A 19,235-nucleotide genomic window follows, 5' to 3' on the forward strand; every position below is an offset into this window, starting at 1 on the left:
AACTTGAAGAAATGTATTCTTCAGGTACAAGTGTTGAACTTTGGAATGACTCACAGGCTTTTAGTCTCTTTCCTTTCTTAATTCTGAACCTATTTTTTAGGCATATTCTCAATCTTCCCATGAGCCCAAACTTCACATTGAAAGTTTCACTTCATATTGATATAATATCAATTTTGTGTTGACTTAATTTAGAAAGTCCTATTGTAGTATAGCTAGACTTTTCTACTAATTCATACACTGAAATAGTTTTCGACTCATAAACTTCAATTATTTTTGTTTGATTTAACCCTTTGGGACAACCGAAAGACAAGATGATCAGTTATCACATAAAATGATATTTCTTATTTTCTTTGAGTACACTAACTCTTTGTATTACTATATTGTGTGATCTTGGACAAGTCACTTAACCTTTCCAGGCCTCAGTTTTGTAATCTGTAAAATAACATGTGTGAATTTGATAGACTTTGTTCACAAGGAGTAGAATAAAAAATAAATAAATAAACAATGATTCTTTGTATTCCATTTTCTGCTACTCTTACCACTGGGGGCATTTTGTATTTTTATGCATTTCGTGATTTACCCTGACCAAAAAAATTCATCATCTGGTTGCCAAGCTTGTACTGAATGAATTACTTTGAACTTAACAAACAGGATCTTCAGATAATGAATCTGTCTTGAAATTTTCCAGCGTAGTCTTTTAGAACTAGGGGTCACTTTCATGCCACAGGAGGACTAGTCCTAAATAATTTAATGGAATTTAAAAATTTTTAGGCAACCATTTTCCTGACTCCATGACTAGTCTTCTTTGGCAAACCCCTCATCTTTCATCACAGGATACAAGAGACCAACAATAAACCTTTTTGTGCATGCCCTTAGCATGGAATTAGAACCCCTATGTCACTAAATGCTAACCAAACATGGAGTCCTTAGGAAAAGACCATTGTATAGGTTCAGTAACATGGGAAGATTGGGGAATTTCCTGAATTGTCCCCATTAGGTAGGGATAGAAACTGAGTACTAGGAATCTTCATTCATTCATTCATTCATAGACTTCATTGGAATAGGAAACTCAAAAATGAGTAATATTTTTCCAGTAAGGTTCATCAAGTTCTCAGCAGTTTTTACCTTTAGAGAGTTGCTTAAATGATTTGCCTAATGTCACACAACTAATACATGTCAGAGACAGATCTTAAACCAAAGTTGTCTTGGTTTCCATGTCATCTTTCAAGCATCTTGCTATGCTTGCCTCTATTACACATGGACCACAAATTTATTCAGGATTTCTGGTTTCAAAGATGGAACAAGAAAAGAAACAATTGAAGATAAATGTGATTTTCTTATTCTAAATGACTCCACAAATATTTACAAGAGATTTTTACTAATTATTTATTATTACCTAGAGGTTCTTCTTTTTCTTTCCCTTTTCCTCTTCTCCTTCTCTTTCCTTCTTCTCCATTCCTCCCCTCCCCTCCCCCTCTCCGTTTCCCTTTTTCAATACCTGTTTGGCTAAGGATATAGCCCCACAGTACAAACTGGCACTGAAAAGAAAAAAAGGCATTCTTGTCATTGACACAGAAATTTTCTCTTAGATTCTAGTGCTTACCATTCCTATTTAGAGATATCTCAAAGGGATATCTCACATAGTTAGAGAAAGCACTATAGGTAGCTTTGAAAAAGCAAAAATATTATGGAAATGACAGGGGCTCAGTCATCTGTGTTGTAACTGTCTGAGGAAAAAAAAAAGAAACTAATTTCAGCCTAAGGCCATCAAATTGAGGACCAACTAAGCCATTTGGTATAAGATAATAGTAGAAAAAGCACAAGGATAGTTTTCTCAATTGGCCTCCGCTAAAAGTTTATTCTGCATTTATATTTTTGTGCTGGCTATTTGAAGGAAATTCAGGCAGTAATTTTTTTAAAAATAATAACATCAGGCAGTAATTTAACAGGAAAACTGGGAAAAGAGAGAGTTATAAATATACAATATACAATATACACATTATCAAAACAGTCTTTTGGGAGCAGGAATTTGGGGATACTCTGTTTAATGGAGCTAGAAAAATAGATTAGGGTCAAATTGGTAAGGACTTTGAGACCTAAACAGAGGAGTCATATAATCTTAGTTAGAGGGAATAGGAAACCATTGAGTAGGGGAGTGACATAATCATCATATCTATGATTAAGAAAAATCACTTTAACAGATACTTGAAAGATAAATTTAAATGGGGAAAAACTTGCTCCATGGAGACAATTTAGGAGAATTGTTGTAATAGGACAGGTGTGAAGTGATAGGGACCTGAACTAAGGTAGTGACTGTATGAATAGAAATAAGGAATTGAATAAAAGATATATTACATAGTTAGAAAAGGCAAGTTTTTGCAGCTGATTAAATTCCAGAGTGTAGAGAATATTCAGACAGAGGAAATAGTGGTATCACATGTATAAAGGTCAAGAAGGCTAAGGCTGAGAAAGGATCATAAGATTTGTCAATTAAGCGATTATCTTTTAACTTTATAGAGAACTTCAATTGAGTGGTCATATTGGCTAAGTAAATCCTAGAGAAGTGTGATCTTTAGCTTTCTTAAGATTTCTTAAGATTTAGGTTGCTGCAAAGTTATTCATCTGCCTTTGATAGAGAAAGTTCTCCTTACTAGGGTTTCCCACACAGTTAAAAATCATACAAAAGTCTGTGTGTGGGGGCATGAGGAAAATGACTAAACTTCAGAGTTCATTGGAATAAGTAGTTCCCAGATGTGAAAACTCATATCAATGTAGCTATTACTCCCTCTCAACAACTGAGAATTACCTAGCATACTAAGAGTACTTTACTAGGCCAATAAATGTTAGAGGCAGGACTTGAACACATATCTATCTTTCTGACTTCTTGTATATTTGATACACTATACTTCTTTTCCGCTTTGTATATATTAATATGCTTATATAAAAATGTATTGTCATGGTTTTTTACAAAATCCTGTTCCAAGCTCATACTTTCATTTCTATAAAAAGGCATAAACGTTGCCTGAATATTTTCTGTACTATGCTTTTATTACTTTTTATGGTTTATAAAGAAAGAAATTTGGAAAAATCATGTTTTCCTAATTTTAAATCTTTACTTCATGTTTCAGAATCTGAGGGTGACACTTTTTAAGGAGAAGAAAATCACTTTTCATTCATATCTATAGAATATATATTATTCTGTAACGTCAACTTTTGCTGTGTTCTATTTTTTTTTAACTAAATGAAAGACATAAATGTTAAAGTATTATGTGTTTTTTCCCCCTTTCTCTTGAGATTAGTAGATCAAGCAATGCATTTGATGTTATTCATTGAGTCTTAGTACCAGAAAGGACTTCAGATATTTTCTTTGTCTCTTCCCCCATTTTGCAAATGAGAAAATATTGATCTGTGAAATGATTTGCCTAAGGTCACATAGCTAGTAAGCATTGGCATTAGTAAATATTAATTTAATGTTTATTATTTCAGTTCTTAACTTTGCCATTTTTATCATTTTTTCTTTTATTGACAATTATATAATGATTTTTTTTTTTAACAGACATCAAACCTTCTAATATTCTTCTGGATAGAAGTGGAAATATTAAACTCTGTGATTTTGGCATTAGTGGGCAACTTGTGGACTCCATTGCCAAAACAAGAGATGCTGGGTGCAGGCCATATATGGCAGTAAGTTTAATGTCTTAATTGGTGTGTATGTAAATTGTCATGTCAGTGAACTAATAACTTTTGCTACATTACTTTCTATAGGATTGTCCTCTAGTCACACTGTACTACTTACCTAGAATGCTCTGCCCCATTTCTCTTCATTTAACTAAATTCATCTAACCCAATTCAAATTCTCCATTTGCCAAAGTGAACTTTCCATCCTTGGGACACCCACCCATATATCATGTACTGTCTTTTCCAGTTATTTAGCACTTATATGTAGTCTTGTGAATGTTTATTAACTTTCTCTGTGGCTAGTCTGTTTCTCCAATTTAATTTATTCTTTGGAAACAGAGACTGTCTTTTATAAGACTCTGTGTTTGTGGAATGCTTGCCAACCTCAGTGCTTTGCATACAGGTGTTTGGCAAATGTTTGCTGAAGATGCTGCTGCTGCTTCTGTTCTTGTTTCTCAGTTCAGTATTGAAAGCATTTCCATTTAGAACAGACTTGGTAGTCTTGAGTTTTTAGTAATAATACAAATATTACATATACTATTATACAATGATACAGAGAAGAAACAGAAATTACATTGTCTTTGATTTTCTTTTTAAATTTTTTTAGGGGATTAAAGAGTTCTTTATGGGACAGGCTAATTGAGATAAGTTGAAACTTTAGGCAACTACTAAATGATATTGCTATAGATTTTTTCTAAAGTTTTATTTAAAAATTTTTCATGAATATTCATCATTGATTTGCATTATCCCTTTCAGATTTTCGGTGTTACTACCATATTTGTATCTTTTATAAAAGTAATCTCTGGTCAGTTTTTGAAAATAATTTGTGTAGCATAGGTATTAATTGCTATTTAAAATTTTAATATAATTATATTTCCATATGAATGAAAGTCTTTGGGTATTCCTTTATGACAATAATCTAAGCCATGTTGTTTTGTTAAATTTCCTTACTCTGCTCTTTTAATTCCCATCTGTCCCTCATAAGAATTAGAAAAAATATCTTTTTTCAAATTTTCTTGAAAATCTAAAATTGGTTGAAATCTAAAGTCTTGGAGGTAGAGAAGTGGCACCCTAAGTCAGGAGAACCTGAGTTCAAATCCAGCCTTACATGGCCTCACATCTCATTATATACCATTTCCAAGGTCTCTAATGTAAGTAATATTGAAGAGTTTTTATCATTTATCATTTTTAATCAATGACTTAGATAAAAATAGAAATATATCATTATTTTCTTTTCACAAAGCTATTAGGAATAACTGTTGGAGAACTGGGCATAATCTAAGGAGATGAAATTTAATAGGAACAAATGTAATTTTCTTGCCTTTATTAATTTTTAAAAAGTCAACTTTACAGCTATAGTTATACTTATTTAACATTTCATCTGAAAAAGATTATGAGATTTCTAGAAGTTTACAAGTTCACTATTAGTCATCAATGTGATATGGTTGTCAAAGAAGCTAATGCTATCCTTAATTTCACCAAGAAGCAGAATGCAAAGGATTTTGTCCTACTACCAGTTGCATTTCTGTAGTGATGATAAGCCTGAGCATGTCCTTAGGAGAGTAACTCCTTTGGGGAAGAGTTTTGAGATGCAAAGTGAGGAAGAAAAGACATAGTCAAGATTTTATAGTTATCTTCACAGATTTGAAAAGTTATCATGTGAAAGAGTAATTAAACTTTGTCTCCTTTTCCGTAGAGAGTAAAACTAGGAGCAAAGGATAGAATTTACAGAGAGCCAGGTATAGACTCCATGAAAGGTAAAGTTTTTTTTGACAATTGAAGACATCAAGGTAAAGTGGGTGGCCTTGGAAGAGACACCTCCCTTTGCCTCTCTGCCTTTTCCTATTATTTATTGATAAGGAAACTGAGACAGAAAGGTTGAGTTATGTTTGCTCCAAGGCCTCTGATTCCAATTTCTGTTGTATCACATTGCTTATAATAGTAGCTTCTTCTTAACTATAGGCCTTGATGCAAAGAGCACTTTAAATGACTATTTGTTGTTTATTTAGAGGAAATTTACAGCCAGATAGTATGGTACTCAATAACTTGAGGTCCAATTCAACCATAGCAATCAGTGATTTTGTAGAAATTTTAAAGAAATATGCATAGGATCAGCCCTGAATTCAGGAGGACCTGAGTTCAAATGTGGTCTCAAACACTTAATACTTTCTTGCTGTGTGGCCCTGGACAAGTCATTTAACCCTAATTGTCTCGGGGTGGGGAGGAGGGGGAAGAAAAGAAAAAGAAGTATGCATAGGCTGGATCAGGCCTCCAAAATTAAGCAAATAAGTATAAATATAAATTTCTAAATGTAGGCCATAAAAGATTAGCATACATATATGGTATTAGAGGATGGGGGTGAGACTTTAATAGTTGATATGAAAATGATTAGCATCTAACTTGGCTCCATTGATAGAAAAATTCAGATCTCTCCAACAGCTAGCTCAGTTTAGGAAACTGTATACTTTAAGAGATCAATTAACAAGGTAGGGTTTATTCCAAGGAAAGTAATAGGTTTGTGAAGGATTTAGACTCTGTTATGAAGACTAGTTGAAAGAGCAGAGTATTATCTGAAAAGCTGGCATGGAAGAGGAAGTTGACAAGTGACAGAATACCAACTAATGATTGGAAGTTATAGAAAACTGATTTATATCTGATTTATATATTCCCAAATGTCAGATGCTAATCCATTTTTTCCAGTGCCTCCATGCAAATTCAGTCCATATTTTATAATGTTGATGCAAGATTGCCATCTAGTGACGCAAAATGATATTGAATATTAAAAAAAATAGATTTAATACATGGGAATAAGGAAGATGGTATAATACTTTTGTGTTTTGGGTAAGTGATTCTTTTTAAACTGTGCTGCCATTCTTCCTTTTACCATCTGTGAATATTCAGACATTCTATGAGGATCACATTGTTCATAGAATTACTACATTAAAAAAAAAAAAATCTATACCTGGTCTTTCCCCATAATCTCATCCCTCTCTCCACATCCCTATTTGTCCCAGAAGAACGGGAAAAAATAATCAGCAATATATTGTTGCAGTATATCTCATTTGAAGCAAGCATTTATTTGTGGAATTTAAAAGTTGCCCGGAACTGCTCTGACAGTGAAATAAATACATTGTCGAAAATATGATTATCCTCCTTAACATCAGTCCCATTGACTTTGAATATATTCTAAAAGTGATTAACTCTTAAATTCTCAACAACTCTGCAAAAGAGGTGCTATTTTATGCCCATTTTGCAGATGAGGCAAAAGATGCAAACAAATGAAGGAACTTGCTCAGTCAGTGTCTGAGACTGAATTTGAAACTCAGGTCTTTCTGACTTTAGAACCAGTATTCTATCCATAGCACCACCTCGCTGCCCCTTAGTTATGTATAAATATAGTATTTATTCTTATTTGTACTAAATATATCTTTTTCAAGATTCAAGGAGATACCTACCAGTTTGTTTTCAAATACTGTGTTTGACTATCTGAAAATTTGTGAAGAATAGTTGAGGTATTCTAGGACTGGAGATAGATGAATGTCCCAATTTTCAAAAATAGAAGAGAACGGAATCTGAAAATTATAATCTAGTGAACTTGACTTAGATTTCTAAGATGATTCTGGAGCATATTACTAAATAGGATGATTAATTATCATATAAAAAAATGAAGCAGTAATTAAAAAGATTGAGCAGTGATTACAAAGGGCTAAATGATATCATTTAGAAAAGCTAATTATATTCTTTTTTTGATAGTGTCTCTATACTAGATCAGAGAAATCTTTTTGATATGGTTTACCTAGATGTTAGTAAAGTGCTTCATGCTTGTCCTATGAAAAAGATTAGAAACATCAACTCTATAGTACTCAAATCCTGAATACTATGATTTTTCTTGACATTGTAAAAGTATTGTGAAGTACTTGATCTGTCCATGTACTTTGTTATATCTCATCATTTGATAAGTCCATCCTCTCTGTCATTTTTGATGATATCCTGATACTGTGCTTCCTTAGAGTCCCTTATTGCTTACATATTGAACTCAGTTACCTGTACAATAAGAGGTAATTCCTGCCTTTGTGTGATGCTCATATTCTTTCATGGCAATGGTGTTCCAGGCCACATTGTTATATATAAACACCAGTAAAATATTTGGATTGAAAAGATGCAGTTTTGCTATTAGGGAAAGTTTGAGGTCAGTGCTTATCAGCTCCTACAAAGCAACCCAGCCTATTCTTTTCCTTTTACATTTTATGCCTATCTGTACTATCTGTCCCAGATATTCAATAAGCTTTATAGGATATCTATTCATATGCATATTGAAATATGGATAACATACATTCTTTATCTTTCCTGTGTGGATAGACTCGGTAAATTCTTTTCGGTAATTAAAGATCCCTTTTAGGAAGTTCTTCAGTATTTGGTGCAATCCATATCCTGTAATCAGATAGGAGTGACCTTGCTATCCAAAGGAATACCTTCTTTGTTTTTTTGTTGAAGAGCTTCTCCCTCACAGTGAACAGAACTATGATTCATTCATTTATTTATTTTTAGGTTTTGGAAATTATTATTTCTAATTTATTTAAAATTAAAATTTTTTCTAATTATATGTAAATATAGTTTTCAACATTCATTTTTGTAAGATTTTGAGTTCTGAATTTTTTTCTTCCTTCTACCCCTCCTCCCAAAACAGCAAACCCTCTTGATGATATAAGTTGTGCATCTGCAATCATTTTTAATATTTACATGTTAGTCATATTGGGAAAGAAAAATCAGAACAAAAGATGAAAATGGTATGCTTTGATCCACTATGGATTAGTTTCCATAATTCTTTGTCTGAATGAGGATGGCATTTTCCATCCCAAGTCTATTGGAATTGTCTTGGATCAGTCTATTGCTGAGAAGAGATAAATCTGTCATAACTGACCATCACATAATCTTGCCATTATTCTGTATTATGTTCTCCTGGTCTCTGCTCACTTCACTCATCATCAGTTCATGTAAGTCTTTCCACATTTTTCTGAAATCAGCCTGCTCATAATTTTTACATCCATACAACATATAACTTATTCAACCATTCTCCAATTAATGGACATCCACTCCATTTCCAATTCCTTGCCACCACAAAAAGAACTGCTATAAACATTTTGGCACATATGGGTCCTTTTTTCCTCTTTTATGATCTCTTTGGGAAATAGACCCAGTAGTGGCCCTGGTGAATCAAAGAATATGCAAGTTTTACAGCCCTTTGGGCGTAGTTCCAAATTATCCTAAAGAGTACCTGGATCAGTAGTGAATGGTATTTTTGCAAACAAAGATTTCTTGTTTTATGTCTCATTTGGTAATTATCAGTGGATAATTGAATAAGAGAGGATCCTGAATGATTTAGGTTTCTATATGGGAGATACTTTGATATATTGCACAAAATAATACAATTAAATAGATTTAGAACTAATAGATGGCTAGATTTAAAGAGTACTAATTAATACTTTCTTGCCAACATGTATCCTAGCCCCTTCAAATAATAGGGGTTTATTAAATGATTGCTGAAGAGTGCTTCCAGAAGAACCTGTGAAGACTTACATGGACTGATGTAAAAGTGAAAGGAGATGTATACAGAATCACAATATTGTGATCATTTGTGAATGGTATAGTTATTCTCAGCAATACAAGGTAATTCTGAAGGACTTAAGATGAAAAATACTATTCAGTTCTTTTTCCTGGAGTCTGAATGAAGATTGAAGTGTACTTTTTAAACTTTCTTTATTCTTAGTTTTTTGGTTTGTGTTTTCTTTAAGTGTTTTGCATGACTGTATTTATATAATTTATATCAGATTCTTTGCCTTCTTCAGGAAGGGAAATGAGAGAGAGTGACAGAGAATTTGGAACTAAGTTTTTTAAAAATGTGTTAATACTTCGCTTGCTCTCTGGTGGTGTCCCCTAGTGATCCATGCTTTTCTGTCTTCTATTTAACATTTTTATGAAGGAATGGATGGCATGTTTATCGAATTTGCATGTTCCCCAAAATAAGAGAGAAAACTAATTTAGAGTATGACAATCAGAATTCTAAAACATCTTGAAAGATTAGTGAATTGTGCTGAATCTAATACAAGTAAATTTTAATAGGGAAACATTTCAAGTCTTGGGTTCAAGAGATTATCTAAATAAATACATCTATAGTCTATAAGCACAGTTTGTGTAAGAATTATCCCTTTCTTATACATATATGCCAAGTATCTAGTGCAATGTCTGTCTATAATAGTTATTTCCTTATGTCTTCTTAGTTTCCTTCCATCTGACAGTAGTTTTTATATATATAAAGAGCCATCTTCTCCCTCTGAAATTTGACCTTTTCTGAGATGTGTCTCCATTTCCTTCTCAGATCTCAGATCTCATGATCAATATCCTTTACCATATGAACGTAGTCTCTCGTTTGCTCTTCATATTGTAAATAGCCTTCCTGAAATGTGTTTCTTAGAATTGAATGATATATTCTAGGTTTGCAGACAATGATAAAGTCATGTAGGCTTTCTCTTTCAAAAATTCAAAAAATTTAAGTTTCCATGAAAACCCAAGGTTTCTTAAGTTGTTTTTTTTTTTGACCACCAAGTTGCAGTACTAACTCCTGTTGAATTTACAATCCATTAAAAACTTCAGTTGGTGGGCAGCCAAGATGGTGGAATAAGGGCAATCACCTTGCTGAATTCTCCCAACATTCCCCTACAAATTTAAAAATTTTAAATAACACTTTTAAAAAATAACACTTTTTAATTTTAAAATAACACTTCAAATCAACTTTAGAGAGGCAGAGCCCACAAAAAGTGAGGGTGAGATTTTTCTTTCCTAAGAAACTTAAAGAAGTAGGCAATAGCACTTGGTTTCACCAGAGTGGAGGTCTGTCTGAAGTCCACATATATAGTGGCAAGAGTGGTTGCAGCCACACTTTCAGGAGATCTCATTCCAGAGAGGATAAGGAGGTTAGTCAGCTGGTAAGAATGAGATTACAGGGGAACCTTCAGCACAATTCACTAACCTTTCAAGATGTTTTAGAATTCTGATTGTCATACTCTAAATTAGTTTTCTCTCTTATTTTGGGGAACATGCAAATTCTATAAACATGCCATCCATTCCTTCATAAAAATGTTAAATAGAAGACAGAAAAGCATGGATCACTAGGGGACACCACCAGAGAGCAAGTGAAGTATTAACACATTTTTAAAAAACTGTATGGCTCTGCATACAGCTGGTGCTGATTGTCAGCTATATTACATATATACAGTTGGGGGCTGCAATTCCATGGTAGACAAAAGCAATAGAGATTGGGTGTAAGAGAGCAGGGGTCCTAGTCATAGTTTCAAAGCAACAAAAAGCACAAGCATATGCAGCTGTGAGGGAGACCCTTCCTTGGTGAAGACTAGGAGAACATTAAGCACACCTCTTCCAGTATCATACTGCCTTAGAAGTTCCCAAAATGTGCAAACTCTTGGAAATAACTCTAAAAACTATAGCACAAAAAATTCTGAAGTTTGAAACATTGCCTCACTACCCTCAGGTGAGCAGAGCCAAACTTTAAAATAAAATTACTATTGAAGAAATAGATTGGGAAAATGAGCAAACAAGAAAAAAAAGTTTGATTATGAAAAGCTACTGTGGTGGCAGAGAAGATCAGGACAAACTCAGAAGATAACAATGTAAATACAGTCACCAAAAAAGAGACAAATGTTCATTGAACTCAAACCTCACAAGGATTCCTATAAAAGTTAAAGAAATAGTGATAGAGGAAAAATTGGCGATAAAAATAGTGAAGAAAGTAACGCCTTAAAAACAGAATTGGCCTAATAGTTAAAAAGAAGCACAGAAATTCACTGAAAAGAAGAAATCTTTAAAAACCAGAATAGGTCAAATATAAAAGGAGGTACAAAAACACACAAAGAAGATAAAGAAGCTAATCCTACTCCAAGAGATCAATAAACAATAAGGCAAACTCAAAAGAATGCAAAAAAAGAGGTGTGTGTCGGGGAGGGGTGAAGATGTGAAATTATCATCAGAAAAGCAACTGACATAGAAAATAGATTGACGAGAAATAATTTTATAATTATTGGACTGGGGGGGAGGATTCTGGAAAGATATTGGGGCTTACACTAATACCTCTTATTTAAAAAAAAAAAAAAAAAAAAGAACCTCCAAAGAAAAAGGAGCCCCATCATTGAAACATGTTATAGGAACAAGAAAGACCAGGGTTCATCTTCAGAAGAGGACACTTTAAGAAAAAAACCTTCTACCCCAAAGAAGTGACTCTCCACCGAGAGAGAATTTATAGAATAATTCAGATTTTTTAAAAATTATTTTTTTTCTTAATTTTATTTAATAATAACTTTATATTGACAGAATCCATGCCAGGGTAATTTTTTACAACATTATCCCTTGCACTCGCTTCTGTTCCAATTTTTCCCCTCCCTCCCTCCATCCCCTCCCCTAGATGGCAAGCAGTCCTATATATGTTAGATATGTTGCAGTATATCCTAGATACAACAATTCAGAATTTAAAAACCAAATGAGAGTCATTGAAGAAAAACTTTTTAAAATAATCCAAGAAAAACAAGAAGAGTATGGGGGCGGGGGGGGGGGGGAGGGTTAATCAACTTAGAAAAGGAACTAGAATTTCAAAAATGAAAATAATTCTTTGAAAATTAGAATTCGGCAAGGAGAAGCCAATGAAGATATGAGAGCTCAAGAAATAACAAAACAGATTATAAGGAATGAGAAAATAGAACAGAATGTGAAACATAAGAAAAATGATAGACTTAGAGAACAGATCAAGAAGAGAAAATAATTAGAATAATTGGACTGCTAGGAAGTTTTGATTAAAAAAAAAAAAAGAACCTTGATACAATAATGCAGGAAATAATGCAAGAAAATTGTCCTTGAGTGCTAGAACATGAGGGGAAAGTAGAAATAGAAAAAATTCACAGATTACTACCTTAAAGAGATCCTTTGTGGAAAACACACAAGAATATTATTGCCAAATTTAAAAAAACCCAGATCAAAGAGAACATTTTGCAAGAAACAAGAAAAAACAATTCAAATATGCTGGAGCTACAATTAGAATTGTATAGCACTTATCAGCAGCTACAATAAAAAACCGCAGGTTTTGGAATCATTTCTACTGACAATCAAAAGAATTCGGCCTGCGGCCAAAAACACCATATCCTGTAAATTTGTCTATAATTTTGAATGAGAAAAACAGACATTCAACAAACTTGCAGATTTTCAGGACTTTCTGTCAACCAAAACATATCCTGTAAATTTGTCTATAATTTTGAATAAGAAAAACAGACATTCAACAAACTTGCAGATTTTCAGGACTTTCTGTCAACCAAAATAATAGAAATTATAACACAAAAAAGCCAGTATCATATTTCAATTTTAAGGATCTCAACATAGACAAACTCTTTCTGGACAAATTGTTTTTTTAACATGGAAATGTATGCTATATTTTTAAGATTCATAACAACAATAGGGTAGCTCAAAAGAGATGCTGACAGAATTAAGATAAAAAAATAATCACGTTATATAAATGAAATGGAGAGGAAGGCATTAGAGGGGGGAGGATGGCTTGTAGTTTTGAAAATCTACTCACATCGGGAATGAGTTTAATAGGCAACACTACATATATAACATGAAAGGTATAGTACCTTCCAAAATCTCGGGTAGGGATGGGTAAATGGGGAAGCAAAGGGTGAAATAAGAAGACAAGGAAGGGATTCTTTAGTGGGTGGGAGGAAGTTATATAATAGCAAGGCAAATTATGGAGCAGAATTTAATTAAAGAGTCAGCAGAGATAAGAAAGACCTGCTTATGTGTGTGTGGGGGGGGGTGTGTGGGTGTGATTATGTATATGTATATGCTCTTTTTTGTTTTTCTTTTTTTTCTTATTCTGTTTTTTCAAATAAAAAAATTTTAAAAAGAAATATTCAACTATCTGAAAGCATGATCAAAGAAAGAACCCTAGGTGTATTTCAAGAAATTATCAAGAAAACAGGTTTTTTTTTTCTTGTTTACTTTTTAAAAAAATTTTTATTATAGTTTTTCATTTATAAGATCTATGCATGGGTAATTTCTCAGCATTGATCCTTGCAAAACCTTCTGTTTCAACTTTTCCCTTTCTTCCTCCTACCCCCTCCTCTAAATGGCAGGTAAACCAATAAATGTTAAATATGTTTAAGTATATGTTAAACACAATATACATACCCATATAGGTATTTTGCTGCACAAGAAAAATCACACTTAGAAATAAGGTAAAAATAACCTGAGAAGGAAATAAAAAATGGAAGTGGAAAAAAACAGAAGGAATGGAAATGCTGTGATGTAGTTCACACTCATTTATCATAGTTCTTTCACTGGGTATAGTTGGTTCTCTTCATTATTGAACAAATGGAACTGATTTGGTTTATCTCATTGTTGAAGAGAGCCACGTCCATCAGAATTGATCATCATATAGTATTGTTGTTGAAGTACATAATGATCTGGTCCTGCTCATATCACTCATCATCAATTCATGTAAGTCTCTCCAGGACTTTCTGAAATCATCCTGCTGGTCATTTCTTACAGAACAATAATATTCCATAACATTCATGTACCACAACTTATTCAGCCATTCTCCAATTGATGGCATCCATTCAGTTTCCAATTTCTAGCCACTACAAAAAAGGCTGCCACAAACATTTTTGAACATACAGGTCCCTTTCCCTTCTTTAATATCTCTTTGGAATATAAGCCCAGTAGTAACACTGCTGGCTTAAAGTTTGATAATTTTTTGAGCATTGTTTCAAATTCCTCTCCAGAATGGTTGGCTGCATTCACAAATGTATCAGTGTCCCAGTTTTCCCACATCCCCTCTAACATTGAGCATTATCTTTTCCTGTCATCCTAGCCAATCTCAGAGGTATATAGTGGTATCTCAGAATTGTCTTAATTTGCATTTCTCTGATTAATAATGATTTGGAGCATCTTTTGATATGGCTAGATTCTTCATTTCTTCATCTGAAAATTGTCTGTTTACATCCTTTGACCATTGTATCAGTTGGAGAATGGTATGATTTCTTATAAATTCGAGTCAATTCTCTATATATTTTGGAAATAAGGCTTTTATTAGAACTTTTGATGTAAAAATGTTTTCCTAGTTTATTGCTTCCCTTCTAATCTCGTCTGCATTAGTTTTGTTTGTACAAAAACTTTTTAATTTGATAGAATCAAAATTTTCTATTTTGTGATCAATAAAGATCTCTAGTTCTTCTTTGGTCACAAATTCCTTCCTCCTCCACAGGTCTGAGAGGTAAACCATCCTATGTTCTTCTAATTTATTTATAATTTCATTCTTTATGCCTAGATCATGAACCCATTTTGACCTTATCTTGGTGTACAGTGTTAAGTGTGGGTCAGTGCTTTGTTTCTGCCATACTAATTTCCAATTTTCCCAGCAGTTTTTGGTCAAACAGTGAATTCTTGTCCCAAAAGCTGGGGTCTTTGGGTTTGTCAAAAACACTAGATTATTAAATTTATTGACTATTTTGTCCTGTGAACCCAACCTATTCCACTGACCAACTAGTCTATTTCTTAGCCAATACCAAATGGTTTTGGTGACAGTTGCTTTATAAAATAGTTTTAGATCTGGTACAGCTAGGTCACATTCATTTGATTTTTTTTTTTAATTCTCTTAAAAGTCTTGACTTTTTTTGTTATTTTTTCTTAGGTCATTAAAATAGGTTTTGGAGTCTGATATAGCACTAAATAAATAGATTAGTTTAAATAGTATTGTCATTTTTATTATATTCGCTTGAGCTATCCAAGAGTACTTCATAGTTTTCTAATTGGTTAGATCTGATTTTATTTGTGTGGAAAGTGTTTTGTAGTTTTGCTCATATAGTTCCTGATTTTCCTTTGGCAGATAGATTCCCAAGCATTTTATACTATCAGCAGTTACTTTAAGTGGAATTTCTCTTTGTATCTCTGGCTGTTGAATTTTGTTAGTGATATATAAGAATGCTGTTGATTTATGTGGATTTATTATGTATCCTGCAACTTTGCTAAAGTTGTGGATTATTTCTAATAGCTTTTTAGTAGAATCTCTGGGGTTCTCTAAGTATAGCATCATATCATCTTCAAAGAGTGATAATTTGGTTTCCTCATTACCTACTCTGATTCCTTCAATCTCTTTCTCGACTGTTATTGCCAAAGCTAGCATTTCTGATACAATATTGAATAACAATGGTGATAGTGGGCAACCTTGTTTCACTCCTGATCTTATTGGGAATGGTTCCAGTTTATTCCATATGATTACATATGATGCTTACTGACATTTTTAAATAGATGGTACTATTTTAAGGAAAAGTCCATTTATTCCTATACTCTCAAGTGTTTTTAATAGGAATGGATGTTGGATTTTATCAAATGCTTTTTCTGCATTTATTGAGATGATCATATGGTTTTTGTTAATTTGGTTATTTGATATAGTCAATTAGTCGATAGTTTTTCTAATATTGAACCACCCCTGCATTCCTGGTATAAATCCTACTTGGTCATGATGTATTATCCTGAGGATGATTTTCTGTAATCTCTTTGCTAATATTTTATTTAAGATTTTAGCATCAATATTCATTAGGGAGATTGGTCTATAATTTTCTTTCTCTGTTTTCAACCTACTTGATTTAAGTATCGGTACCATGTCTGTATCTTAAAAGGAAATTGGTAGGAGTCCTTCACTCCCTATTTTTTCATATAGTTTATATAACATTGGAGTTAATTGTTCTATAAATGTTTGGTAGAATTCACATGTAAATCCATCTGGTCCTAGGGATTTTTTCTTAGGGAGTTGATTAATAGTTTGTTCTATTTCTTTTTCTAAAATGGGACTATTTAAGCAATTTACTTCCTCCTCTGTTATTCTGGGCAGCCTATATTTTTGAAGGTAATCATCCATTTCACTTAGGTTATCAAATTTATTGGCATAAAGTTGGGCAAAGTAACTCCTGATTATTGCTCTAATTTCCTCTTCATTGGTGGAAAGTTCTCCTTTTTCATTTTTAAGACTAACAATTTGATTTTCCTCTTTCCTTTTTCTAATCAAATTTACCAAAGTTTTATCTATTTTGTTTGTTTTTTCATAAAACCAACTCTTAGTTTTATTTATTAATTCAATAGTTTTTTTTTTACTTTCAATTTTATTAATTTCTCCTTTTAATTTTAGAATTTCAAGTTTAATATTTTATTGGAGGTTTTAAATTTGTTCTTTTTCTAGCTTTTTAAATTGCAAGCCCAATTCATTGATCTTCTCTTTCTCTATTTTATTCAGGTAAGCCTCTAGAGCAGGGGTCCTCATACTTTTTAAATAGGAGGCCAGTTCACTGTCCCTCAGACTGTTGGAAGTCCAGACTATAGTAAAAACAAAAACTTTGTTTTGTGGGCCTTTAAATAAACTTCATAGCCCTAGGTGAGGGGGATAAACGTCTTCAGCTGCCGCATCTGGCCCGCGGGCCATAGTTTGAAGACCTCTGCTCTAGAGATATAAAATTTCCCCTTATAACCACTTTGGTTACATCCCATAAATTTTGGTATGTTGTCTCATTGTTGTCATTCTCTTGGATGAAATTATTAATTGTGTCTATGATTTGCTGTTTTACCCATTATTCTTTAGATTATTTAGTTTCCAATTACTTTTTGGTCTATTTACACCTAACTTTTTGTTGAATGTAGTTTTTATTGCATTGTGGTCTGAAAAGAAAGCATTTACTATTTCTGCCTTCCTGCATTTAATTTTGAGGTCTTTATGTCCTAATATATGGTCAATTTTTGTGTAGGTTCCATGAACTGCTGAGAAGAAAGTATACTCCTTTCTGTCACCATTCATTTTTTTCCAGAGATCTATCATACCTAATTTTTCTAATATTCTATTTACTTCTTTAATTTCTTTCTTATTTGTTTTGTGATTTGATTTATCTAAATCTGAGAGTGCAAGATTGAGATCTCCCACTATTATAGTTTTGCTGTCTATTTCTTCTCGCAACTCTCTTAGCTTCTCTTTAAGGAAGTTAGATGCTATACCACTTGGATATTTTAATATTGATATTGCTTCATTGTCTGTGGTACCCTTAAGCAAGATATAGTTTCCTTCCTTATCTCTTTTAATTAGATCAATCTTTGCTTTTGCTTGATCTGAGATAAGGATGGCTACCTCTGCTTTTTTGACTTCACCTGAAGCATAATGTATCTCCCTGTTTTAAATGTGTTTCCTGTAAACAACAGATTGTAGGGTTCTGACTTTTGATCCAGTCTGCTATCCGCCTCCTCTTTATGGGAGAGTTCATCCCATTCACATTTGCGGTTAAAATAACCAATTCTGCATTTTCTGCCATCCTAATATCCCCAGATTATGCTTTTCTTTTTCTTGCCCTCCTTCCCTTCTTCCCTATTGGTCCCACTAATATCGCACAGCTCTCCCTCTTTAGTATCCCTCCCTCCTCCCTTTGAATTCCTTCCCCTTTCTTGTACCCTTCCCTTATTACTCTTTTTCCTTCTCCCTTTTCCTCTCCCACTTTTTAATGAAGTGAGAGAAGAATCTGTGTAAAACAAAAATGTCAATTGTTTCCTCTTTGAGCCAACTCTGATGAGAGTAGGATTCACACAATGTTCCTCCCCCTCTCTAAGTTCCCTCATATATGATAGGTTTTCTTTGCCTCATTGTCGCATATAGTTTCCCTCTTTTTATCTCCCTTCTTCCCTTTTTCTGACGCTATCCCCTTTCCATTTCTACTTCTCTTTTTTATGTTATATCAGTAAAATAAAATTATACATATGGTTTTTATGTATATTCACAACAGAAATACAGTTCTCAAGAGTTCCTTTTACCTTTTTCTACTTCTCTTGATTCCTGTTGTTGAAGATCAAATTTTTTGTTTAAGTCTATTTTTTTCCTTAGAAACAGATGGAATTCCTCTATTTCATTAAATGTCCATCTTCTTCCGTGGAAAAAAATACTCAGCTTAGCTGGATAGTTTATTCTTGGCTGAATTTCAAGTTCTTTTGCCTTTCGGAATATCTGATTCCAGGCCCTTTGATCCTTTAATGTTGAGGCAGCCAGATCTTGCGTGATCCTTATTGTGGCACCTCGGTATTTGAACTGTTTTTTCCTGGCTGCTTGTAAAATTTCTTCTTTAGTCTGGAAATTCTGAAGTTTGGCCACAATATTCCTTGGAGTCTTTATTTTAGGGTCTTTTTCAGAAGGTGTTCGATGAATTCTTTCAACACCTATTTTCCCTTCCGGTTCTATTACTTCTGGGCAGTTCTCTTTGATGATTTCCTGTAAAATAGTATCTAGGCTCTTTTTTTCATCATAATTTTCTGGTAGTCCGATGATCCTCAGGTTATCTCTCCTAGATCTATTTTCCAGGTCTGTTGTTTTTCCAAGTAAATATTTGACATTTTTTTCCAATCTTTCATTTTTTTGGTTTTGCTTGACTGATTCTTGATGTCTCAATGAATCAGTCATTTCTATTTGTTCAGTTCTA

The 19,235-nt window shown here is 33.2% G+C and overlaps 1 protein-coding gene across 4 annotated transcripts in view; it reads left to right on the forward strand.

The window, feature by feature from the left end:
- Positions 1-19,235, forward strand: part of MAP2K4 (mitogen-activated protein kinase kinase 4) — a 273,432-nt gene that overhangs the window by 156,956 nt on the left and 97,241 nt on the right. For all 4 annotated transcript variants that reach the window (XR_007953396.1, XR_007953397.1, XM_051995559.1 and 1 more), the window contains one exon: positions 3,557-3,684. Coding sequence is in view for 2 of the 4 variants with exons in the window: in XM_051995559.1 (XP_051851519.1) it covers positions 3,557-3,684 (128 nt within the window). In the remaining 2 variants the exon portion in view is untranslated. The remainder of the gene's footprint in view (positions 1-3,556; positions 3,685-19,235) is intronic.

The sequence above is a fragment of the Antechinus flavipes genome, chromosome 4 (genome assembly GCF_016432865.1).
Source record: "Antechinus flavipes isolate AdamAnt ecotype Samford, QLD, Australia chromosome 4, AdamAnt_v2, whole genome shotgun sequence".
Lineage (NCBI taxonomy): Eukaryota > Metazoa > Chordata > Mammalia > Dasyuromorphia > Dasyuridae > Antechinus > Antechinus flavipes.